At 48.1% G+C, this 27,898-nt stretch overlaps 1 protein-coding gene across 1 annotated transcript; it reads left to right on the top strand.

Annotated features, from left to right (window-relative positions):
* Positions 1 to 102: 102 nt before the first annotated feature.
* On the top strand, positions 103 to 27,898 carry LOC311228726 (uncharacterized protein; the record flags this gene model as incomplete). Its single annotated transcript, XM_084314665.1, has 5 exons — positions 103 to 293; positions 19,294 to 19,813; positions 20,542 to 20,691; positions 20,850 to 21,065; positions 27,803 to 27,898. 5 exons carry the CDS (start codon positions 103 to 105, stop codon positions 27,896 to 27,898), a joined length of 1,173 nt encoding a protein of 390 aa, XP_084170791.1.

Below are 27,898 nucleotides of genomic sequence, written 5' to 3' on the forward strand. Positions count from 1 at the left end.
TGCGCTGTGGTGCCTTTGGAAAAGGGCTGATTTCTTCTGGTGTGATGATAGGCCTACTCAATTCTGTTGAAGTTGAACCAACTGCTTCGAGTGCCTTTGAAGATGTTGCGGTGTCATCTGGGGCTTCATGTGAAATTTCTGGTGCAGGTCGATGAAGTTCTTTGGCTGGTTGTGGAGGTTCTGGATCTGGGTCTGAAAGCTCTGGTGCTCTTTGTGGAGGCTGTTCAGCTGGATGAGGTGGTTCTGGGACTTCAGCGATTGGCTCTGCAGATTCTACTGCAACAGGTCGATCTGTTACATATGAACTGAGGAAATCATCATCGCTGAAGATATTGGGGTTGAATGGATAGATGCCAGATACTCGAAAACCGGATGTGATATTCTTTGGAGTGAAGGCTAACGGGTAAGCATCGCCCACTATCTGAGCGATATCATGGATTGTGATAGCTTGACCGGGGTGGTTGAGCATGAAAGCATTTGCTGCCTGGTTGAAGAATGCCTTGAAGGGTCCGTACACAGATCGATCCAATGTTTGCATTTTGTGGCTGCAGTGTGGTGGCAGAGTTAGCATAACCACACCGTTGTCCTTGGCAAGATCAATGGTTTCAATCGATAGATGGGTGTCATGGTTATCCAGTATTAGCAAAACTGGACGCTCCTTGGAACACTTGGTTGACTGGATGAAGTGTCGCATGAATGCTGTGAAGTTCTCAGTAGTCATCCATCCTGTATTATGGGCAGTTATACAACGGCATGCAAATTTCTCGATTCTGATTGGCTGAAACAGTCATTTTACACGTCTTTATTGGCAACAATTCCACGCTGCTGGCCCAGGACCCGCCCACAACCGAACCACATCACATCACTCCGCCGGATCACAAGAAGGTGGACAATAATCTTTACAAATGGATATGTTGATAGCGACTAAACGACTAAATATCAAGCGATTCTGTCACAGCGAATGTCTTAGTTGTTTAAACAATGTTGGATGATGTAATTGATGGGTCTTGAATCATTCTGTAACAAAAGAAAAATCGCGGATTGATTGATTGATTAATTTTCAATTTTTTTTTCAATTTCTTTTTCCTTTCGACTGTCAGCGCTCGCTCTAGTCTCCACCCACCGCCACACACCCCCCCCCCCACACACACACACACACACACACGCACACACACATACACGCACACACACGCACACACACACACACACACACACTCTGCCTGCAACGCGGGGGATAGTCAGAGAGCTGGGTGCTGCGCTGTTCTAAGTGAGCATGGCCTATTGAGTTGATTGATTGATTGATTGCTAATTTTATTACTGTACGCTTGGTTTCCAACTGGTTAAGTTTAGGCCCTCTACAGTAGGTTTAAAAAAATAAATAAAAGAATAGGGCGAAGAAAACGTTTTTTTCCTATAGGGCAAAGAAAACTTTTTAATTTGTTTTACCTACTTTATATAGAAGCATCTAAGAATGAAGTTCTATGGAAAGTAGGTCTGCATTCCCTTAACAATTGTGTGTATTGAGCCGTACTGTATTGTACCCATTCTGCATCTGGTAATAAAATGTTCAATCAATCATTCCAATAATACACAGTTGGATGTGTTAGTTGGTTGGATGCACTTCAAGCTGCTTCCACATGAGGCAACTTCTCTCAATCATTCCAATAATACACAGTTGGATGTGTTAGTTTGGTTGGATGCACTTCAAGCTGCTTCCACATGGAGGCAACTTGTCTTTTTTGTAGTTGTGGGAACTACTTTTTCTGGCGGATGGTTTTTTCAATAAATCTTCGATTAATGTGTGTTTATTGTATAGAAATAAGGTTGGATGAATCTGGCAGTTGTATAAAAGCTTTACACCACTTGCAGTCGTGATTTGTGAACAATAAACCATGCCTAGGGGGGTCTAACGACCACCCCTAGGCATGGTTTATTGTTCACAAACCACTCCTGCGCGTGATGTAATGCTTAACTCCAACAGTCCCTGGTGGAGCACCATGTATCATTGCATCTTTGAAATGCACTCGAGGGAATACCATAAATGGAGCAATGGAATTTCCAGCAGCATTTATTGTACCAAGCATTGTTACCAAAGTACCTCGCTCTCCTGAGGTAATCTTCCCAACTTGCTTCTTATTTTTGCAGGCGATCACTTTTGTGTTGCCAACTTTCTGGACGGTCATGCATCCAGTTTCATCTGTATTGTATATGTCATTTGGGCCGAACTTATGTCTCTTCATAAGCTTCTCCAAGTTGTCAAAGAAATCTTTCACATTCTTTTTGTTAAAACTTGTTGCCCGTGATAAACTGGTAGCCTCAGGACGACGTAGCGAAAGGTTCGGGAAGCGCTTCATGTACCCTGAAAACCAATCTTCGCCAGCCAAACGATTTGTACTCCAGGATTCTGGGAATGTTTTTCCATTTCTAGCAGCAAATTCATACGCCAGCACACAAACTTGTTTTCGCGTCAGTCCATACTGAATTTGTTATGCTTTGATCAGATAATCCTGCAGAAGTGTCTCTTCGGCATGCGTCAAAACCTGGCGGCAATTGTACTTTGGTGAGTATGCCATTGAATCTTTGCTTTCAGCATCTCGTGCCTTTTCCACGTATCTACGTAGAGTTGAGAACTTTATATCGTCTGTTTTACAAACATTGCGAATACTTTGTCCCGTGTCAAGTACTTTCTTGACGGCCTCTTTCATTTTTTCATTGTCGGTATTCCCAATTTTTCTGGAGTCCAGTTATATTTCGTATATAGCATCGCGTCCCGCTCTGAGCCTTACGAGATACTCTATATCGCCTGTGATACCTAATGTATCTCCCACGAACAAAAACACATGCACCCCACCTGTATGGGGCCCCGCCCCTTATGGTGGTACCACCCATATAATCATGACTCTGGTCATGACACACCCTTCCTCTATTTTCGTCCCAGCGTACTGGATGCTATGCACCATGCGAGCTAGCGGAATGAAAAGATTAAGGAAGATTAATAATGTTGAGGGCTTACCGGAGGATTGTGTTTCCCTGGATTCTCCGGAGCTTGTTTCGACGACGCAGACCTATGCTGGTGGTTCCTCGGCTGACGGCGACGGACCGAGGGGCAGCGTACAAGGTTTGGCTATCGGGTCGGCTTGTACAAAGGTGAGGTCTGTGTCAGTAGGCGTCGATGTCGGTGTTGGTCGTGCTGTGGAGTATGTTTCGGCACCAGGGCCGGGGCGGCTTGGCGATCGTTCCACTGTAGTGGGCGATGTCTTGGCGATCCTGGAACATGCTGTTGACGCTAATGCTACTGCTACTGCTAATGCTAATGCTACTGCTGCTTCTTCTGCTAACGCTGATGTTGACGCTGGAATGTCTAATAATCCCCGCCGCGGGATTCCGCTTTTCCCTCCTCTTGCCACCTTCATTGATGAAGGTCAGTCGGTGGTGGGTGTGGGGGGGTTCGCTGAGCTCTATTTACCTTTTTTGCGGGTGAAGGGGCTGACGACGGGGTGCAGCCCGGGGGTACCTTGGCTAAGTAGCCAGGTAGCTTCTTTGTTGTGCCCAGGCGGGGATGAACGACGTTCCGCCCGGCCGTTGCTTGATAGCATGTCGGCTCGGAGGGTGGCAGTATGGACGAATGAGTGGTATACTGCTGCAGGATGGCATTTAGCGGCGGCCAGTGTTGTGGCTCAGCTGGCTACTTTCCTATCCAAGATGGCGTCGGGTTGTAGGTCTTTGAGTCCAACCGACACTATGAACGTGATTCATGTTTGTGGTGTTATAGAGATCTTGACTCAGTCGCAAGCTATAACTGCGGGGAGGATTCGGATGCTATCGACTTTGGTTGTTAGGCATCTTTGGTTGGAGCAGTCTCCTCTTGGGGAAGAGGATAGGTTTTCTCTCCTCACGACTCCTTTTTCCACAGATAGTCTTTTTGGGCGTTCTGTGGAGGCGCAGGCGGTTTTTGATTCGGGTCCTACACCGCCTCACGCTGTGCAGCCAGGGGTGGGAGCACGGTCTCGTCAACGACTGTGGCGAGATCCTCGACAGGCGGCCATGTTTCCCCCGCCAGTGGTGCCCTGGTTGGAGAATCGACAGGGTTTCGCAAGGCCGACAGTCTTGGCGGCCGAGGGATCGGCCATTTTGGGTGATTTCGGGGTTGGTAAACCACCCCGTCGTCATTTTGCCGCGAGCAGCCCGCTCCCCGTTCAGTCCTCTCTCTGGTATCCCCAGAAGCGGGGCTTTGAGCGTTCTCCTTTGGCTGCGGGCCGCGAACCTTCTTTGAAGCGTATGCGGCCCCATTCTTCACTTCTCATGGAGACAGGGGCTGACACCCAGTTGATGGCTGAGCCTGGGTCTGTCCGTGAGAATGTTCCGTCGTCGCGTGGTTCCTACACCGCAGGTTGTGGGTGGGTGGAACCTGGTGTTGCAGCTGCCACTAGCTTCAGTGGTCAGCAGGGGGACTCGGTGCCTCTTCTGTTGAATGCTCAGCAGGGGTTACCCCGGCTTCGCCCTCGCCAGGCGGGGTATCGCGCTGTTGCCTCCCACTCCCGTCAAACCGGCAGTGGTCTGCAAAGGAGAGGCTGGCGTGATTTGAGTGGTAGCAATATCACTGCAGGGCTTCGGCGTGTAGGAGCCCATGGGGTCCTCAGGCCTTGCGTGTCTGGCTGCGGAACGGCTCCTCAGCGTGTGCTGGAGGGGTGTTCAGGGGGTGAGTGTGTGTCCACAAGTTTGATGACCGCTCCTCCCGTATCAAACCGGCCCTTTCTGTCGGGGTCCCCCCTTGGGTGCTTTGCACGACGGGGGGGACCGGGCCAATTATCTGCTGTTCCTTGCGGCCCAGCGTCAGTTGACGGCGGGGGCGCTGTGGGATTATATTCACATATGGCGACGGGAATGTCCCTTGAATCGGTGGATGAGGAGAACGTTAGAGGTGGGGCTGGTTTTGCAGTTTGCGCGGCCCCATCCTCCGTTCTCAGGTTTGGTGCCGACCCTATTGTTAGGGTCGGGCGCGGTGACAGCCCTGGCCGACGAGATTCAATCTCTGTTGGCGAAGCAGGCCGTCGTTGTGGTCCCGAGAGAGGACGCAATGTCAGGCGTCTACTCCCGTTATTTTCTGGTGCCCAAGAAAACTGGGGGGGTCAGACCTATACTGAATCTGTCCATGTTCAATCGGTTGATTGTAGTGAGACCATTCAGGATGTTGACCGTCCGACTCCTTCTGCTTGCTGTCAGGAGGGGGGACTGGTTCACCTCCATAGACCTGAAGGATGCGTATTTTCACATACCCATTTTCCCTCCTCACAGGAAGTTCCTACGGTTCCTGTTTCAGGGCGTAGCGTACGAGTACCACAGAATGCCGTTCGGTTATTCTCTGGCTCCCCGCACATTCACCAAGTGCGTGGCGGCTGCTCTGGGGCCTTTACGTCGTCGGGGGATACGAGTTTTGTTCTATCTCGACGACATTCTGCTCCTCAGCCGTTCGGAGGAGGTTGCCAGGTCTCATACTCGACTGGTGGTGGAATTCCTCACCAGCCTGGGTTTTGCTGTGAATTGGAAGAAGAGTACCCCTCTTCCCAGTCAACAGGTGGAGTACTTGGGCTTGACATTGAGGTCGAAGCCCATGCTTGCGACCCTCTCGGAGCAGCGTCGGGGGGATCTCCGTCACGCGCTCGGGGGTTTCCGTCTGGGAGGGACGGTTACGGCGCTGCAGGTGATGCGTCTGCTGGGCCTTATGTCGGCGGCCCACACGGTGGTTCCTCTTGGCCTCCTCTTTATGAGGCGGATACAGAGGTGGTTTCTCTCTTTGAGAATAGATCCGGTGTGGGGCAAAGGGAGACGGTTGACGGTTCCTTTGTCGATATGGGGGGATCTCGCCCACTGGGGGAGGCTGGGTATCCTCTCCGCTGGGGTCCCCATGGGCAGCAGAGGCTCCCACGTCACGGTTTTCACCGACGCCTCTCTCACAGGTTGGGGAGGGGCGTTTCGGACCCACGCAGTGGGGGGCAGCTGGACGGGTCATGCCGACCCAGCTGTCCTGCATATCAATGTGTTGGAGTTGAAGGCGGTCCTCCTGGTCCTCAAACGGCTCGGCCACCTGGTGGTAGGCCAGCATGTTTTGATCAGGACGGACAATGTGACGGCGGCGGCGTATATCAACAGGCAGGGTGGGACTCGTTCCGCCCGCCTGCTCCGGGTGGCGCGCGAACTGTTGCTATGGGCATCCCGCAGGCTGCGCAGTCTGCGGGCGCTCCACGTTCCTGGTACGGAAAATGTGGCGGCGGATATAATGTCTCGGGGCGGTCCTCGTCACGACGAGTGGGAACTCCGCCCCGACATAGTCAGACAGATCTGGGATCGGTTCGGGGAGGCCTCGGTAGATCTGTTTGCGTGCCGACGTTCTCACAAGTGCCCCTTGTGGTTCTCGCTCAGTCGAGCGGATCATCCACCCTTGGGGGTGGATGCCTTCTCGACCTTTCCGTGGCCGCCCGGTCTTCTGTACGCCTTCCCTCTTGTACAGCTGTTGGGTCAGCTGTTGGAGCGGATACGGAGGGAGCGCAGGACGGTGATCCTGGTCGCGCCGGACCGGGGCACGTCAGTGTGGTTCCCGGTCTTAATCCAGCTTCTGGTCGCTCCTCCTTGGGTCATTCCGTGGTCAGCGACGGCCCTCTCGCAGCACAACGGAGTGCTTGTCCAGCCTCCGGTGTTGGGTCAACGCCTGGTGGTGTGGCTGGTGGGAAGGTGAGTCTGGAGAGGATGGATCCCGCAGTGGTTGATACCATCCGGTGTGCGCATGCTCCCTCCACTGTCGCGGTTTACGCGGGCAGGTGGCGTGCGTTCCAAGAATGGTGTAAGGGGGGGGGCTGGGACCCAGTCTCCTGCCCCCTGGATGCTGTTCTGGGTTATCTCCAGTCTCTCCTTGATAGTCTGTCGGCTTCGACAGTGAGGGTATATGCGGCAGCTATATCCTCCTATCATGAGGGATTTGAGGGGGATGTCTTGTTCAGCCACCCTCTTGTGAAGCGTTTCCTGCTTGGCGCTCGACGCGTTAAGCCGGTGCAACGCTCCTTGGCTCCGACTTGGGATCTTCAATTGGTCCTCGGTCGGTTGTCCTTGGCCCCGTTTGAGCCGCTCGAGCAGGCGCCGTTGGGACGGCTGTCTTTCAAGACCGCGTTCCTACTGGCTGTCACTTCCGCTAAACGCGTGGGTGAGCTCTGTGCTCTCTCGGTACGTCCAGAGTGCCTGTCTTTTCGGACCGATTGCGGTGCCACTCTGCGACCTAATCCTGCTTTCGTGCCTAAGAATATCCGGAGTTCCTTCCGCTCCCGGGATATTGTGGTTCAGGCTTTTCGTCCTCCTCCTCACACTAGTGAGTTAGATGCGGGCCTTCACCTGTCATGTCCAGTCCGTGCTTTGGGGTTTTACCTCAGCCGTACTCAGGACTTCAGGGTTACCGACCAGCTTTTTGTCTGTTACGGTGGGGCTCGTGCTGGTAAGGCACTGTCGAAGCAGCGCCTGTCCCATTGGTTGTGCGAGGGTATTGCCCTCTGCTACACGTTGGCTGGGCAGGATCCCCCTGGGGGCGTCAGGGCGCACTCCACTCGTGGGGTGGCTGCCTCTGCCGCTCTCCTGGGTGGGGCCTCGGTGGAGGACATCTGTGCTGCAGCTTCATGGTCCTCACCGGGCCCCTTTGTAAGGTTTTACCTCATGGACATGACCGGGGGTTCTGTCTCCCAGGCGGTTCTGGGGTCTGTGGCCTTTCCTGCTTCCCGTCCTTTGGTCGGGTAGCGGGAGTGTATGGGTATGGGCCGCAGTGTGTTGAGTCACACGTGGTTCCGCCTGTACGGTGTGTTCAAGGGGTTCTGGCTCCCTCTTGTTCGCATTCAGGTGGAGTTGACTGCGCCCCCCCTTCGTTAGGAAGGGTGGGGTGACAGGGCTCCCCGCACCCCTTGATGTGGGCTTACGGGTCCTCAGGGGGTACATCTGTCGGGTCTCGCGCCCGCTCTTCCCCATTATCTCGTAAGGCTCAGAGCGGGACGCGATGCTATATACGAAATATAACGATAGGTTATGTAGATAACCTAGTTATATTAGTATTGGCTAAGCGTCCCGCTCTGCGCGCCCTGAGTTCCCTCTTGAGGGATCTTTTCCTGGGACGGGTTTTTGGCGAGGAAGGGTGTGTCATGACCAGAGTCATGATTATATGGGTGGTACCACCATAAGGGGCGGGGCCCCATACAGGTGGGGTGCATGTGTTTTTGTTCGTGGGAGATACATTAGGTATCACAGGCGATATAGAGTATCTCGTAAGGCTCAGAGCGGGACGCTTAGCCAATACTAATATAACTAGGTTATCTACATAACCTATCGTTTTCTCTTGCGTACCATTTTTCTGAAACCAGACAAAGCATGCAATAATATGGCAGAGAATTAATATATATATATATATATATATATATATATATATATATATAGTTATATTTGGAATAAAAAATAGTTAAATTGAGGAGTTAATATTGCCGTTAGTCAACAAACAAAGCGACCTCCTTTTACCGGGGCACAGTGAATTACTTGAAAAACTGATCCACTGTGCCCCAATTCACTGTGCCCTGCATGCACTATGTGCAATGATGTGACATTTTTTCAATCAAGGCCATTAGCAGCAGAGAGGACCCATGCTCATAAAACTTCATTAAATATCCCTCAAATTACCAACATGTGCTTGGTTTCTTATTCCTAGATGATCTATACTAAATCACAAAAACAAAAGAAACCCGAAATTTTACATTTGATGGTACAAAACAGGGATTACCTTTCAATTCTTCACAAAGGTGTGTTGCCTGGAAATTAAGCACGTTTTTAGCTATGAATTAACCAGAGGCACACACTGATGACATCATCAAGGCGTTCCTATGTACAAGTTTCTATAAATAGCCACTGATTCACTGTGCCCCTTGAGCCACTGTGCCCCGGTCTCCCCGAGAGAGTGATCTGCAATCTGCTTGGGTTGGGTTGGAGGTGCAATTCCTAACAGGCTCAACCATATGGATAAAAGTACTCATATTATGTGCATTACAAGAACCAACAAAAATATATGTACACTTGCACAGACATGATTAATGGAGATGGAGGAGAAAAGGGTTGATTACCACCATAACATGAACTCAAGGGTAATATTGAGTGGCGTGATTCGTCGAAACTGGCTACCACGATAGCTATGAGCTAACTAACGTTACAATGATCAAACACCTTATAACTACTACTATTGACCTCCTAGACCCCAATCAGTCTGGCTTCCGGACTGGCCACTCCACAGAAACGGCCCTCATTGCGGTCACAGAGGCACTTCACTTAGCAAAAGCGAAAGGCCTCTCCTCTGTCCTGATTCTCCTAGATCTATCTGCAGCCTTCGACACAGTCAACCATCAGATCCTCCTCGCGGCCCTCGCAGGAATGGGAGTGGCTGGATCTGCGCTGACATGGCTGACATCATACCTCAACGACCGCTCCTACCAAGTGTCATGGAGAGGGACTCTGTCGGCCACCCGCCCCCTCCGGACAGGTGTCCCCCAGGGCTCGGTCCTAGGACCCCTTCTCTTCTCCCTCTACACTAAATCACTGGGTAACATTATCACGTCTCATGGCTTCTTATATCATTGTTATGCCGATGATACTCAACTCTTCCTCTCCTTCCCTCCCTCAGATATCCACGTCTCTGAGCGGATCTTGGCCTGTCTGTCCGACATCTCCGCCTGGATGACGACCAACCACCTCAAACTGAACCTAAGCAAAACAGAATTGCTCCACCTGCCGGCCAAATCCTCCCCCCTGACCGACCTCTCCATCACAGTCGAGAATGCAGCTGTGACCGCGTCCCCGACCGCCAAGAACCTTGGTGTTGTCCTCGACGACCAGTTGAACTTCTCTGCTCACATCGCAGCGACAACCAGAACCTGCAGATTCCTCCTGAGCAACGTCAGAAGGATACGCCCCTTCCTGACAAAAGAAGCCACCCAACTCCTCGTCCAATCAACAGTCATCTCCCGCCTCGACTACTGCAACGCACTGCTAGCTGGCCTCCCGGCCACTGCCACCAAGCCTCTTCAACTCATTCAAAACGCAGCGGCCCGCCTGATCTCAAACCTACCGAAGTCGGCCCATGTCACCCCACTTCTTAGTGACCTGCACTGGCTCCCCATTGCTGCACGTATCCGCTTCAAGGCCCTCGACCTAGCATACCGTGCGGCAAAGGGAACCGCTCCCGCCTACCTCCGGTCAATGGTCTCTAACTACACACCCTCAAGACCCCTAGGCTCTGCATCTTCTGGCCGCCTCAGACCTACTCCTATCCAAGCTCCCGGAGGGTCATCAAAGAGAAGCCGCCTATTCTCAGTCCTTGCCCCACAATGGTGGAATGAACTACCCATCCCAGTTAGGACAGCCGAATCCCGTCCAATCTTTCGCCGTCGACTAAAGACTCACTTCTTCAACCATTATCTGAAATGATTAATAAAAAAAATAAAAATAAAAAAATCGAACCCTGACTAACCTTACTGTCATGCACTTGTCCTAATAAACTAACCTACACTGTAACACGCAACACTTTGATGAACATTGTTACTCAGCTGATAGAGTTGTACCCTTCTTGCTGTCTTGTCGTACAGAACTTGTAAGTCGCTTTGGATAAAAGCGTCAGCTAAATGACTAAATGTAAATGTAAATGTAAATATTGTCGTGTCCATAAGTTCCCTGGCAGAATACTTGTGAGGAAAAAGGTATACAACGAGGAGAGAACCATTTTAAATCGGGCATTCATGCCGGCTAACAAGCTACACGTCGCGGCATGTTGCTAGCACAATAGTAGCCCACTCGGTGCATCACAGTCACTGACTGTGATGCACCGAGTGGGCTACTATTGTGCTATCAACATGCCGCGACGTGTAGCTTGCATGATGCGTGTGCAGTGCTTTGCCCCACAGGTTTGAGAAGAGGACCTGCATATGATTTTACTCGTTCCCCAAACTCCTCTACATGCCCGATCTAAAATGGTTCACGACAGTAGACATAATGCTAACGGTAGCCAGCGCCATATAGCCAGTAGTACAGTGTCGGCGCCATGGGGGGGCATTCGCGGGCCATGCCCCCCCAGATGGCGCACTGTGCCCCTCCAAACGTCATGGGCAATTATTATATTTCATACTGTTTAATTTGTGTGTGTGTGTGCGCGAGACGCGAGTGTGTTTGTGACGTGAGAAAGAAAGAGCGAGCGAATTGGAGACGAAATCGCGCACGACGCTGTCCTGATATGACGCAGCGCGTGTCCGAGTGTGTCTGTGTGTGTGTTACCTGGGCTGGAAGCACACGGGGGCAAAGCAGCCTGCGATTCTCAACCAATAAAAAGTGTTTAGGGGCGGGACTCTGCCGCGTAATCGCTCAACTAGAGACACAGTGAGCGAATATTTGAGGGGTGAACGACATCGCTGCTCAGTTCACTGTCGCTCGCGGCAGCCGGCAGGTCAGGATTGAAACGAATACATTTTAATAACTTTTTCTCGGTCGCTCGCTCGTGTCGCTCTATGTCAGGAAGGGGTGTGTGCACTCATGTTTTGAAATGTGTGTTGGTTTGCGGGAAATTCGTGAAGCCTATATTTTATTTAGGGAATGTATGCCCCCCCGAAATTACCATATGCCCCCCCGTTAAATGGGTTCTGGCAGTGTACTATGACCAACATCTGTTCGATTTCAGCGTCCGTCCTCTATGCTCATAGCGAGGGGGGCGTACTAGCGTAGGTCAGTGGCCAATCAGAGCGCAAAACGGGAACCCGGAAATGCAGATGCGTTGTAAAAAGGCTACACGGTTTATGAGTCTGTGGCTTTCTTGTCACCTTCACCTAATATGTTTTGATCTGGTCAGGTGCGCTGTCACCTAATCGGCGATTCTAAAGAGACAATGCATGCGTGTGTGTTCCGGTGTGTGTGCTAAACTAACCGATGTGTGTACCGCTAAAACATTGAGTGTCGTTGCATGCCAAATAAAGACCTCTGCAACAGGTCCTGCATTATTATTATTATGTTTTGATCTGATCAGGTGCACTGTCACCTAATATGTTTTGATCTGGTCAGGTGCGCTGTCACCTAATATGTTTTGATCTGGTCAGGTGCGCTGTCACCTAATATGTTTTGATCTGGTCAGGTGAGCTGTCACCTAATATGTTTTGATCTGTGTCTGGTTAGGTGTGCCGTCACGCGTCACCTAATATGTTTTCATCTGTCTGGTCAGGTGTGCCGTCACCGAATATGTCATTTTTTGCATCTGTGTCTGGTCAGGTGCGCCGTCACCTAATGTTAATATGTTTTCATCTGTGTCCACTGACCACTGACACACACAGTGGGGGATGTTTTAAAAATATAATTTAATATATAATATAATAATTTGTGCTTCACCAAAGAATTTGGTCAGCAGCCGCCACTGAGTCAGCTGTATTTGATGCTTTGCAATAAATCGATGCAAAGTGTTCTACAGGTGAGGATAACTTAGAGTATTTTTTTATTAAGTTGGCTGCACCAGTTATCGCTGAACAGATGACTTATATTTTTAATCTCTCTATCTCATCAAGTAGATTTCCTCTAGTTTGGAAATCTGCATGGGTGATTCCTTTACATAAGGGAGGTGATAGGTAGGGCTGGGCGATATGGCCTCTAAATGATATCGCGATATTTTTTGGCCATATCGCGATACACGATATATATCGCGATATTTTGACATTTCCTCTAAAGCACTTAAAAATGCTTGATTTAACCCTTTGATGCATACAGTCACACCAATATGATGATTATAATAAGTCCCTGCAACATATGTTTGCATTATTAAACCATGAAGATGCTTTAAAAAATTATTTAATGAAAATGTAGTAAGAGTAGTCTACTGACACACTAATAAATTTTTTTTTTACATCTAAGACAATTTATATAAAAACTCTTGGGTGCCTAAGACTTTTACACAGTACTGTGTTTTCTATCCACTTTAGCCAAACACACACACATATATATTTACATTTACATTTAGTCATTTAGCTGACGCTTTTATCCAAAGCGACTTACAAGTTCTGTGCGACAAGACAGCAAGAAGGGTATAACTCTATCAGCTGAGTAACAATGTTCATCAAAGTGTTGCGTGTTACAGTGTAGGTTAGTTTATTAGGACAAGTGCATGACAGTAAGGTTAGTCGGGGTTAGATTTTTTTTTTTTTTTTTTTTTTTTTTAATAATCACACACAATCACACACAAAGGTATAATGGCTTATAGCAGACTTAATGATTTTAGAATATTTCAGATAATGAAATTAAATGTTTATATCATCAACTATCCAGTTAGTATTTATACTGTCTGTAATGTTTGGCTACTGAATGTAGAGAGAGAGCGAGAGAGAGAGAGAGGGGGCGAGAATGAACAAGAGAGCCAGCCCCCCCCCTCAGGTTTTGTTCTAGGTTCGCGTTTTGATCGTCTAAGCTGCCGTAGGTGATGACGTCACACTCGAATGTAAACAGGAAGAGATGGAGATGTAGACACACGGAGATGGAAATTGGATGATATACAGAAACGAATAACCAATAAATATGAAGTTATGTTTAAACTTCTGTTGTCAAGCGTTGTCAATATAACCCACCCCCTTTCCTCACGAATGGAACTAGTCTTGTGGAGTCCACTTTGACCGTTTTCCAGGGTTAGCAGCTATCGCTAGTTAGCTTAGCATAATCCTAATGGATACCTTGGTTAGCAGCTACCGTTAGCTCATTGCTCGTGTCAATTAAATTGCATGTTATTAAAGGTCCGCGCTGGTCTGTCTAATGAAATTACAACCGCAACATTATATCGCACTGTACAGCCCTGACTACACTAACGTTAGCCTATAGCTCCGCCGTCCCTGCTACACTCGGGACCAGTACACTAACGTTAGCCTATAGCTCCGCCGTCCCTTCTCGAGGAAAGCACTGCGAGTGTCTCTCGGCCGCGGGCGGCGCCATATAAACTAATTCTCGATGTTTGCGATATAGTACAGTACTACATCTCGGGTAGAACAATCCGCGATACATCGAGTATACTCAATATATTGCCCACCCCTAGTGATAGGGATAACTTAGATAATTATCGTCCTATCTCCAGGCTACCTTGCCTAGCTAAAGTCTTGGAAACACTAGTAAGCAAATTTTACTTTTCAATTAACTCCATACTTAGTTCTCAACAATCTGGTTTTAGAGCCAAACATAGTACAACATCAGCCATCACTTTGGTTACAAATGACATTATTTCAGCATTAGATAAGAAGAAACATTGTGCTGCCCTCTTTGTTGATTTATCAAAAGCATTTGATACAGTTGATCACTACTTACTTCTAAACTATCTAACATTGGGTTGGATGATAATGCCTGTGTCTGGTTTCAGGATTATCTATCTTCTAGGCGGCAATGTGTGAAGTTAGGTCAAGCACAATCTGAATTCTTGGCCATGACTAAAGGTGTGCCACAAGGTTCAGTTTTGGGTCCTGTCCTTTTTACAATTTATATTAATGATTTTGTTTCTTCTTTGTATGGATGTCATTCCCATTTGTATGCTGATGACACAATTGTGTACTGTATTGCAGACTCTGTACAGTTGGCCATTGAGAAATCGCAACTTTCCTTTTATGCTCTACAGCATGGGTAGGCAACCCTAGGCACGCGGGGGGGGGGCATTTTCATAGGCACAGGGGGCAGCATAAAAAAAAATAACAATTTTTTTTTTCTTTTTTTTTGAAATATTATAGTGAAATATTTTGCACTGTTGTCGCATTTATCTTGTTGAAATCCTCCCACAGGTTATTTTTACTACCACATATTTAATTGAGACCCTTTATTTGTTTGTTATTTCAATTTAGCTGGAAATACATTGCTACATCATTCAGTAACATTTGCAGAGCCTTATAACAAAAACATTATTACGGTCACCATTGTGACCAGTGGGATTAATCAACACATGTTAAAAGCCATTTATTTTACTCAAAATGTGAGTATTACCAAGTCAACTTGTGTTCTTAAAACAATGACAATAAACATAGTTTTATTAGGTTGAAATAATGTGGTTGTGTACTTATTTTTCTGTTAACTTATTATGGATTGAAAACTGAAAACTGTTACGATTCCTGGAGCGTTTCGCTGGCATGTCAATGGTAGAGAGAAGTAGAACCCGGTATGCAGATTTAACACGAGGAGAGGTAGTGCAGGAGGAAAACAGATGAAGCACGAGTCGTGGATGAAAGTAAAAAGCACTTTACTTTAACGTGGCAAACAATACAAAACTGACTCACTGATAAGAACGAAGAAACAAAAGGTTGACAACAGGCAGGACGAGGGTAACATGAACAATGACCGAGCCCAGGAGAGCAGGGCCAGCAACACTATATACACAGACTAATTGACACATGAGGGTGATTGGAAACAAGACCCAGCTGTGTGGGAAAGACTGAACAGCCTGGGGTAACATACTGAAACATGAGGAGACTAAATAACACATAGATACAAACAGGGGGAGAATACACTAGACTAGACAATGGGGCACAACAGATACACAGACAACAAACAAGTGAGCACAACAGATAACAAATTAATAAACATAGATAAACACAAATGCAGTGGTGTAATGTTCATGAGAGGTGCTGCAAGTCCAATGACCGGTCCCTTAGGACCGGGGGCGTGACAGTACCCCGCCCTCAAAGGTTGACTCCCAGGCGACCTAGCAGGCCCCCCGGGAACGGGAAGGGTGGGAGCAGCACCGGCGAAGAGGTGCAGAGGGAGGAAGGGTAGACGAGGGACGGGGCTCGGCCTAGCAGGCCCCCCGGGAACGGGAAGGGTGGGAGGGAGGGTAGCAGCGTCGGCGCAGAGGTGCGGGGGGAGGAAGGGGGGTCGAGGAACGGGGCTCCTGGGAACTGGGTCGGGGGGAGGGGACTGACGAGGAGGGCTGGAGCAGGGAAGGATGGAGGGTGAAGGCAACGGCTCCGGAGTAGGACCTGGGGCTGGGGTCTCCTCTGCGGCGAGACCCACCGCCGAACCCCGAACCGGAGGCTCCCTGGCGGCAGGACGCGGTGCAGGACCCCCAACCGGGGTCCCTCCGGCAGCGGAATTCGGCGTCGTCCTCCAGGTCTGCCATGGTGGTATCTCATCCTCCGGAACCTCCCAGGGCGGCGGAGACCTCGACCAGGCTGGCGAGGAAGACCTGCAGTCCTGGGAACCCCCTCCCCTGGGGCTGTGGCGTCGGGATCCGCGCCCCTTCCCCGACGCTCCCCTGCGGACCAGGCGACTCCCCACCCAGGGATCCAGCACAGCAGTGACCGCGGCGCAAGCACCCATTGTCATCAGCGCCGCTGGTCCGGCCACTGCGTCCCATGGTGCCAGATCCCGAGCAGTCGCCTGGTCGGCACGCAGGACCGAAGCGCCCAGGATCCCGAGCGCGAAGCTCGCTCCGTCTCTCCTCTCTGCCGGGTTCAGGTGTGGCTCGGTCATTCTGTTGCGATTCCTGGAGCGTTTCGCTGGCATGTCAATGGTAGAGAGAAGTAGAACCCGGTATGCAGATTTAACACGAGGAGAGGTAGTGCAGGAGGAAAACAGATGAAGCACGAGTCGTGGATGAAAGTAAAAAGCACTTTACTTTAACGTGGCAAACAATACAAAACTGACTCACTGATAAGAACGAAGAAACAAAAGGTTGACAACAGGCAGGACGAGGGTAACATGAACAATGACCGAGCCCAGGAGAGCAGGGCCAGCAACACTATATACACAGACTAATTGACACATGAGGGTGATTGGAAACAAGACCCAGCTGTGTGGGAAAGACTGAACAGCCTGGGGTAACATACTGAAACATGAGGAGACTAAATAACACATAGATACAAACAGGGGGAGAATACACTAGACTAGACAATGGGGCACAACAGATACACAGACAACAAACAAGTGAGCACAACAGATAACAAATTAATAAACATAGATAAACACAAATGCAGTGGTGTAATGTTCATGAGAGGTGCTGCAAGTCCAATGACCGGTCCCTTAGGACCGGGGGCGTGACAGTCTCTGTTACGATTCCTGGAGCGTTTCGCTGGCATGTCAATGGTAGAGAGAAGTAGAACCCGGTATGCAGATTTAACACGAGGAGAGGTAGTGCAGGAGGAAAACAGATGAAGCACGAGTCGTGGATGAAAGTAAAAAGCACTTTACTTTAACGTGGCAAACAATACAAAACTGACTCACTGATAAGAACGAAGAAACAAAAGGTTGACAACAGGCAGGACGAGGGTAACATGAACAATGGCCGAGCCCAGGAGAGCAGGGCCAGCAACACTATATACACAGACTAATTGACACATGAGGGTGATTGGAAACAAGACCCAGCTGTGTGGGAAAGACTGAACAGCCTGGGGTAACATACTGAAACATGAGGAGACTAAATAACACATAGATACAAACAGGGGGAGAATACACTAGACTAGACAATGGGGCACAACAGATACACAGACAACAAACAAGTGAGCACAACAGATAACAAATTAATAAACATAGATAAACACAAATGCAGTGGTGTAATGTTCATGAGAGGTGCTGCAAGTCCAATGACCGGTCCCTTAGGACCGGGGGCGTGACAGAAAACCTTAATGCACAGTAACTGAACTCAATATTTTTAAGTTCTGGTTAACTTATCATTATTAATTTTTTTACAGTGTAGTCTTGCGATCAATCAAAATGTATTTACACGATATACCTCACATTCACCCTCCATTCACATCCTGGTGTTTTCCTGGTGTTCTCCATTAGGCCTGTAGGTGGAGCTATGACAGCACACGTACAGTACACACACCGATGGCGTGTGATGTGTCCAAAAATGAATGGGCAAATGTGAGTGAAATGGTCGCACTGTATGCAGCTGTTTGTCTGCATTGCATCCCCCCCCCCTCCCAACTCAGATTTAGGGTTGATACAACCATCATAATAATATAGTTAATAATAACAATAACAATAAATAAATAACATTAAAAAGACCTGATTATGAGAAAAAAATTTACGATGCATGGAATATTGTTGAGGCATACTAGTTACAACTATATTTCAAACAGGCACTCCATGTCAAAAAGGTTGCTGACCCCTGCTCTACAGGATGCCCTTACTAGTCTTAAATTGGTTCTTAATGCTAGTAAGACAAAGTTTATGTCTTAGTTTTCAAGAGCAAGGAATATTAACTTTGATGATGTAAGGATATCTACTGTCAGTAGCTCTTGTATAGAGAGAGTCATGAGTATAAATATCTTGGCTTGTGGCTTGACGAGAAATTAACATTTAAGTTCCATGTGGACAATCTTGCCTCTAAACTGCTGTTTCCTGTACAGAAACCAATCCAATGTTCCTCTATTTAGTAGAAAAAGAATAGTTGAATCAGTCTTCTTGTCAGTTTTGGACTATGGTGATGTAATTTATAGGCATGCTGCGGCATCAACTCTTAAACCTCTGGATTCTGCATATCACTCAGCTATCAGATTTATAACTGGTGACAGATATGATACTCACCACTGTGTCCTGTATGATAGGGTGGGTTGGCATTCTCTTGCAGAAAGGCGCAACAAACACTGGTATTTATTTATTTTTAAAGCCCTTATTGGTAAACAACCTGTTTATATCTCCTCACTGTTAGATTGGAATATTGGAACCTATTCAACTCGATCGAATGACTGGATGGTTCTTAGGGTTCCTCAAATTTGTTCTGAGCTAGGGAAGTCAGCCTTTTCCTTTGATGCCTCTAACTCATGGAATCTCCTTCAACTCACACTGAGATTGGAGGTTCTCCCTTCCCTTGGAATGTTTAAACGTATGATTTCAGACCATTGTGTGACTACCTGTAACTGTTTTAGTTGATCTTTTTAAATTATTTTGAAAAGTCTTTTATTTTGGTGTTTAAATTTCTTTGAATATTGTTTTTATTATGTACTGTACAATAGTTGTTTCTGTAAATGAGGGAAACCTCAGATGCTTACGATTTTAAATAAAGGTTGAAATATGAAATTACATTAAAACAACACTAGGATCCCTAGTACAGTGGTTCTCAAACATTACATTTTGGGTCCAAACTGTTCCCTAGCAACAGAATTCCAGTAAAACCGTCTACAACTGCTGTCTAAGTTGTACCCGCTATCTGCTTGTCTCTTCCCAGGTTCGCATGGGCTTGATGAGGCCTGACTACTTCCTGAACAACGTCCAGAACAACCCTGTGGTGAGGGACAGCCACGACTGCAGGGCCCTCATCCTCAGCGCCCTGAACTCCCCTGGCTCCGACAGGCTCCCAGACCCCCTGACCCGCCCACGCCTGCCCCAGGAGGTCCTATTGGCCATCGGAGGCTGGAGTCGCGGCAGCTCGACCAATGCCATGGAGGCTTACGATATCCGAGCCGGTGGATGGATGGACGTGAGCCTTGAGGCGGAGAGTCCCCGGGCCTACCATGACACCGCTTATCTCCACGGTCTGGTCTACTGTGTCGGTGGCTTGGACGAAGAGTATCTCAGCAGTGTGCGCAGGTTCAACCCCGTCACTCGCAGCTGGCTGCAGGCGGCTCCCATGCACTCACGCCGATGTTACGTCAGTGTGGTCGCGTTGGACGGCTGTATCTACGCCATGGGAGGGTTCGACGGATACGTGAGACTGAACAGCGCCGAGCGCTACGAGCCTGAAACCAACCAGTGGACAGTGATCTCATCCATGCTGGAGCACAGGAGCAAAGCCGGCGCAGCAACCCTCCATGGCAAGGTGGGTGGAACTGAGGGACACAAGGTGGTAGATGAACCCAAGGAACGTTCACATTAAAAAATAAGCGATTGGTATCATTCAGAATCAGAAATCATAAATGTCTTTATTGCCAAGTAAGCTTGCACATACAAGGAATTTGTCTTGGTCCTTTGGTACATCAACATTAACAGACAATTGGCGGCTGAGTGGCGCAGTGGGCAAGGCGCTCGCCACTAACGCAGGATATGCTGGTATCGAGCCCAGCTCTCTGCGTTGCTACCGGCTTGGCCGGCCGTCATACTAACACAATTGGCAGTGTTAGAGGGTGGGAAAGCCGGTGGGTGGGGATTGGATGTTGTGGACAGCGACTCCTACAGGTCGGTTGGGTGACGCCGGTGCGGCGGAAACAGGAAGTATCGGGGGCATCGTGAGCCTCCCACGTGTTACTCCTCGCCACTGAGAGTTCGAGCTGCTGCGGTGAAAAGATGCGACAGGCTGCCTCCTTGTGTACCGGAGGGGACACGTGATGCAAGGCTCCTATCCTCACTACAGCCGACCAGTGGGAGGCATAGTCTAGCAATGTTCAAGACGGGATGGAAGAATTGGAAATATACGAAATTGGGATGGGAGAAAAAATAGAAAAATGGGGAGAAAAAGTGGATAAAAGAAAATACATTAACAGACAATTAAAGTAGAATGAAATAAAATGGAATATATAAACTAAATTAGAATATTCTTTCTTATTACAGGTTTACATCTGTGGTGGCTTCAACGGGAGGGGGTGTCTGCTCACAGCTGAGTGCTACAGCCCAGACACCAACCAGTGGACTCTGATCGCCCCCATGAGCAGCAGGCGTAGAGGAGTGGGAGTCGCTGCATACGGAGGACAAGTCTATGTGGTAGGTGCACACGGAGACAAATGCTTTATACTAGATATCTTTATAGATATGTATCATTTGACTTGCAATGCTGCTGTGGTGCCCTCATTTCCCTAAGTGGAATGCCTGCCTGCCTTAACCACACACTAAAACATTCCTCTCATGTGTCCTGTCCTCAGGTGGGAGGGTCTGACGGTGTAAACCACCTGCGTAGCGCGGAGGCCTACAGCCCCTTGACTGACTCCTGGTGTGCTCTGCCCATCATGCTCACCCCCCGCAGCGACTTTGGCATCGGGGTGCTGGACGGCCTGCTCTTCGTGGCCGGAGGACGCTCCAATCGCTTCACCTCCATCGCCAACGTGGAGCACTACGACCAGAGCAGCGACAAGTGGACTGTAGCCAAGGACATGGAGATCCGCCGCAGAGGCCTAAGCTGCTGCATAATGCATGGCCTGCCTAACATGAGCCAGTACGCTGCTCCCCGTGGCGCCCTGAAGTGACCCCTGGAGGAGGAGGAAGAGGCAGCGGGGGGATCCATCTAAGAAACTAAAACATTTATTAGACCAGTCCAAAATAAATCCTAATAAATGAATAAATTACTATCAGCCAAAGGTGGTGATGTTTCTTTCTTCTAGTAATTCCGACAATATCTGTTTTTGGTTCGTGTAATGTGTAATCGACAATCAATAAAATCACGACATTTTAACTAAATGGATCATAAAATCAATGACCTCAAGTGCATAGGTCTAGAGATGGTTTTTCTTAATAGAAGGGGTGGTAACCATGAACAACTTCTTTTACAACGGGAATGTGTATGAATTCATCGGCTCAAATCTATATATCCATCTGGGATGAATGAAGAGTTCAATTTGGCTCCATTCCTTTTGAAAGCTATCCTAAGTTGTCTACTGTATAAACAAAAACTAGTACACTGATTAATGAACGGTCTAACAACCTGCTACCCCCAATGTACTGTTTTTTTGTTCCATACAGATTTGTAAATATTGTATTGTAATATGTGTTGTTTCATACATAGCCATTATACGCATTCATGTGATACAGTGATGATATCTACCTGTCAATCTAGCCCTGCTAATTACTGATCATGACGTCAACCTAGCCTGTTTGCTGATTGCCGATTGTTCCCACCTGCATGTTGTCAAGTACAGCCTAGTTAAGGTTTGTTTGTCACAACTATCATTGCACACTGATGAAGGCCGGATGGCTGAAAACGTTTTGTGCGTTATACAACTTGTGCATATTAAAATAAAAACAACGATTTTCCTCGAGTGCGGTCCCTACTCCATTTTTTGTTGGTTCTTGTAATGCACATAATATGAGTACTTTTATCCATATGGTTGAGCCTGTTAGGAATTGCACCTCCAACCCAAGCAGATTGCAGATCACTCTCTCTATATGGAGGCTACTATCTCTCCTCACTGACAGATACTGGACACCTGACAACACACACACACACACACACACACACACACACACACACACACACACACACACACACACACACACACACACACACACACACACACACACACACACACACACACACACACACATACAGTACATGCAAGCACATGGTACAGTAAGACAATGATTGCATAGTAAACATCAATATACATATACACACATAAGCAAATACACAAAAGACGGCAAACACATGCACGCACACACACACATGCAAACGCACATACATGCACATACACACACATGCCAATGCATACACTGAACATAGTTTGTGTAAATAATATGTACAGTATACAGTATAGAATTGTCACTTCCGTATTCTTCCTTTCTGTGAATAAATCACAATCAGTGTGTTGGTTTGATCAAATCAAGGTTTTCAAGGACAGTGGCTCTCAAAGTGTGGTCTGGGGACCTCCAGGGTGGCCTATTAACTCTCAATGTGGGGTCCTTAACATGAAAACATGAGAACATGTACAGGAACATGTGAAGGGAATGTTAAGTGTGTGTCACCAGGCAGCAGTTAGAACATGTACAGTAACATGTGAATGGAATGTTAAGTGTGTGTCACCAGGCAGCAGTTAGAACATGTACAGTAACATGTGAAGGGAATGTTAAGTGTGTGTCACCAGGCAGCAGTTATAACATGTACAGTAACATGTGAAGGGAATGTTAAGTGTGTGTCACCAGGCAGCAGTTATAACATGTACAGTAACATGTGAAGGGAATGTTAAGTGTGTGTCACCAGGCAGCAGTTATAACATGTACAGTAACATGTGAAGGTAATGTTAAGTGTGTGTCACCAGGCAGCAGTTATGAATGGACTGCATTTATCCAAAGTAGGGTTGCACGGTATACTGGTATTAGTAGTAGAGTTTCGAAATGATACTATACTGCGTTTGGAAATTTATTCATTTATGCATGCGAATGCCTTCCTATTGGAGCACAGCGCTGCTGTCAGTGATGCCGTTGCTCTAGTTTACCGGAAGAGAGAGAGCTCTGATGGAGAGAGATTGAGATTACTATTCTTGCGAATAGCATTGTGGACATTTGTTTTTTTGTTTTATTTGCACTACAAAGAGTGTATATCTGTATGTCATGTATGTCTTAAATGTCATGATTAGATTAGTTTAGATGATTAGATTAGATTCTTATATGTATGTATGTATGTTGTGTATGTCATAAATGTCATTATGAATTGAAAATGGGGGACCCTGATGTAAACAAGACGAAAGTCTTTCTCTGGTCTGCATCCCCTTAACAATTGTGTGTATTGAGCCGTACTGTATTGTACCCATTCTGCAATCTGTTAATAAAGTTTTCAATCAATCAATCAATCAATCAATCAATCAATCAATCAGTATATATTTGTTATTTATTTTTGGTATATTGCTTAACAAGCATAATTTAATGTTGCCCAGTTGTGGCCTGTTGAGGAGCAATACATATCAAAAGTTCCAAAACATCTATTGTGTTTGTATTTGTATGATCCACTATATAAACTAGGACTGTCCCCAACTAAGGATTTGGATAGTCGACTATGATTGGCCGAAATTTATTATTAGTCGACTATAAAAAAAAATATATATAATATATATATATTTTTTGTTTATTTTTTTGTATCATTCCATTTGGGCTGTGGGGGGTGCTTAATGTCTGAAGGAGTCGACTGAAGGCTTCTTGTCCTCTGCAAAAGCATGCAATTTGTCCACTGATGGATACATCTTGATATTTGTCTAGTCTAGTGTGTTCATTAGATTTGATTTGATTTGATTTTTATTTAGTACATACAATTTATACAATAGTATAAAAACAAGGGGTACAAGGATAACATGTGAAAGTCTGTCGACTTGTTTCCAACATGGTCCCAAGAAGAATACAATAAATCACAAAGAAAGGGTTAAGAAGATTTATATGTCCCAGTTTCAGAAAGGAGACCCTTTGCTCCACAGGGAGCCATCCCACCTCATTGAAGTGACATGGCTCAATATGGGTTCGAGGTAGCAGATTTAGGACCAATCGTATGGTCTTATTTTGGCTGGTTTGTAGCCTGTGTTTACTTTCCACTGTAACACCACTATAGGGCCTACCAGTACGTACATGCATAATCATATAGATGGGTGAAATCCTCTTTCAGTGCCTCTGTGCCTGTTTTCTTAGGCAGTTAGCCTCTGGTATGCGTGCCATTAGCGTTAGCCACGCTTCTAGGCCTCTTTTCTTTTGGAAAGAATGAAAACAAATGTATAATTATTTTTAATTTTTTAAATTTTTTTTGTATTTGACTAAGAGGTTGGCAGTCAACTACGGCTCCTTTCGACCGATTAATCGACTATTCGACTAATAGGGGTCAGCGCTAATATAAACATAGTAATTATAATATCTACATACATGGTATTTGATTGGAGGCTATAGTCTCACTTTGTCCCACACCTTGGTCGTGTAGTGTATCTTGTAGACCAAGCCCATTGCAAGTTGCTGTACTCTGTCGTCTACTCTAAGCCATCCTAGGTTGGCAAAGTGTGCAGGGGTGAGGTGGGTTCTAGGAGTCAGGTCAAGCAGTAGTCTGACTAGTTTGTTTTGAGATGTTTGTAATTTGGTTTTTAGTGCCTTTGAGGTGCTTTGGTACCATGAGGTGCAAGCATAGTCGTAGTACCCTTGAATGAGTGCTCCTGCCAGAGTCTTCAGGTTATTCTTGTTTACCAGGGAGGAGATCCGGTACAAGAATCGAGTTCGTTGATTGACTTTTTTTATTACATTGGATGCCATTTTGTCACAGGAAAGATTAGCCTCTAGGATGGAACCCAGGTAGGTAATTTCATCTTTCCTTGTGACAATATTGTCACCCACTGTAACTGAGAAGCCGTCGGTCTTGCTGAGTTTGTTATTTGAACCGAAGAGAATGGACTCTGTTTTGCCCATGTGTAATGATAGTTTGTTGTCGGCGAGCCATATGCAGATTTTGCCTAGTTCCGAGCTGAGGGTTTTTTCAACCTGTAACTTGTTCTTGTCAGAGACCAGCAGGGCTGAGTCGTCCGCAAACAGGAACAAGTTGCAGTCACAAGCTGACGACATGTCATTTGCATAAATTAGGAACAGTAGTGGTCCTAGTATGCTTCCTTGTGGAACACCACAGTTCACTGTGAGGGGGGGGGATAGGGTACCGTTTACCTCCACCATCTGTTCTCTCCCCTCCAGGTAGGATTGTATCCAGCTCACTGATAAACTATCAAAACCAATTGCTTTTAGCTTGTCAATCAGAATGGTGTGATTGACAGTGTCGAAGGCCTTTTGTAGGTCTAGCATGACCATGCCGCAGTATTTACCCGCGTCCACCTCTTGCTTGATGTGGTCGTTCAAATAGAGAAGGCATGTGTCAGTGGAGTGGGATGTGTTCTACCCCATACTGCCCTGAGTGGGAGGGTAGTTTGTTTACCAGTGTTGTGGCTATGTTTGTGAAGAAAGTGTTTAAGTAATTGGCTACATCCAGTTTGTCTGTGATGAGCGTGTTGTCCGTCTTTATGTTTATGTTTGAGAACCTGGTTTTAAGTTTTTTACTGCAGCCTAGTTGATTATTGAGTAATTTCCAAAGTTCACATGGTTTATTTTTGTTTTCCTCAGTTTTGTCATTGATGACATTTTTCTAAAGACACACGCCAGAAGAAGAAGGGTCCCTCAAGTTTGTTCTGATCTAGGGAAGTCAGCTTTTTCCTTTGATGCCTCTAACTCATGGAATGTCCTCCAACTCTCTCTGAAATTGGAGGTTCTCCCTTCCCTTGGTATGTTTAAACGTATGATTTCAGACCATTGTGTTCAGACCTGTAACTGTTTTAGCTGATATTTTTGTGAATATTGCTTGTATTATGTACTGTTTACATTGTACAATCGTCGTTTCTGTAAATGAGGGAAACTTCAGAAGCTTACGATTTTAAATAAAGGTTGAAATGAAAAAGGAAATCTATGCGCCTACTCCCTGGACTGTCTGATAATCTGGTTACCGTATTCTCCCTTTTCCTAATAAATATACCCGCTGTTCGGGTTTTCTCTGATTCAACATGGTCTGTTCGAGAGACTGGATACCTATCTAGTCTAGCTAACTAAAATGTTGACCCTTGACGTAATATTAGACAGAAATAAGAAATAAGAAGAAATAAGACAGAAATAAGAATACTGCTATTACTGTTTCTATGGCTAGCGTAGCATGTGCAGCTAGTCAGCCTCCGAAGGCTAGCAAGTCTAAAAGGGTTATTATGACCGGAGCTGCTAGCTTATAGCCTCTGGCCCCCTCCTCTGGCAGGGGGCCAGAGGAGGCAGGACGCCCAGCCCAGGTTCTCCCCAGCAGGGGGCCAGAGGAGGCAGGACGCCTCTGCCCAGCCTCTACACCTGGTCCGGCTGTTAAGCCGGGTCCCGGCTCCTCAACTGGTCCTGGCTTCTCGTCTGATCCTGGCTCCTCCTCGACTGGTCTTGGCGCCCCGTCTGATAGATAGCATAGCTCCTGCAGCTAGCAGAAATTAAATTCCCACAGCTAGCACAACCCAGACAGCTAGCGTTGGCCCTACAGCTAGTTTGGCTCCTGCCACTAGTGTAGCTCCGGTAGCTATTTCCTTAGCCCCGGCTAGCGTAGCCCTTGCGGGTAGCACAGTGCAGGTACAGAGCACTGCACAGGCAGCTAACCAAACCTTCACTGCCAGCCTGGTTCCTGCTAGGGCAACTCCGGCTGTTACTGTTCCTTCTCCAGCCCCTACGCCACGTCTCGCCGCCGAGACCGGTCCAGTCTCCACGCTCTGCCCAGCCCAGGTGCTCCCCGGCAGGGGGCCAGAGGAGGCAGGACGCCCAGCCCAGGTGCTCCCAGGCAGGGGGCCAGAGGAGGCAGGACGCCCAGCCCAGGTGCTCCCCGGCAGGGGGCCAGAGGAGGCAGGACGCCCAGCCCAGGTGCTCCCCGGCAGGGGACCAGAGGAGGCAGGACGCCCAGCCCAGGTGCTCCCCGGCAGGGGGCCAGAGGAGGCAGGATGCCCAGCTCAGGTGCTCCCCAACTGATCCTGGCTTCTTGTCTGATCCTGGCTCTTCCTCGACTGGTCTTGGCGCCCTGTCTGGTCCTGGCTCCTCGACTGGTCCTGGCTCCCCGTCTGGTCCAGCCCTATGCCGTGATCGGTGCCCTGGTCCTCGCCGTGGTCTGCGCCGTGGTCTGCGCTGGATCCTATTCCGGGGGTCGTCGCCGTCGCACCTCCATCGCCGTCGCACCTCCGTCGCCGTCGCACCTCCGTCGCCGTCGCACCTCTCCCGATCCGGTTCCTAGTCCAGCGACGGGAGGGTCCCTCATCCGGGATCCTGCTCCGGGGTCCTTACCCTCGCCCCTTGGCTCCAGGTTCCCTGACCGGCCCCCTGTTTCTCTCCCCGCCTCCTCTCTCCGGGCCTCTGTTCCCGTCCCCACCCCCCCTCGTCGGGCCTCTGTCCCTGGGTCCAGCCCCCCTCTCCACGCCTCTGTCCCCGTCCCCACCCCCCCTCGTCAGGCCTCTGTCCCCGGGTCCAGCCCCCCTCTCCAGGCCTCTGTTCCCATCCCCACCCCCCCTCTCCGGGCTTCTGTCCCCATCCCCACCCCCCCTCTCCGGGCCTCTGCACCCGTTTTCAACCCCCCTGGCTGCTATGCCCCTCCTAGGTTCGTTCCTCGGACTCCCGGTCCCAGTTCTCCGGGTCATCATCCTCGGTTTTTTCCAGGGCCTCCTGCTTCGCACATGTCCGGACGATGTTCTAG

This window comes from Notolepis coatsorum (assembly GCF_963971535.1).
Source record: "Notolepis coatsorum genome assembly, chromosome: 1".
Taxonomy (NCBI): Eukaryota; Metazoa; Chordata; class Actinopteri; order Aulopiformes; family Paralepididae; genus Notolepis; species Notolepis coatsorum.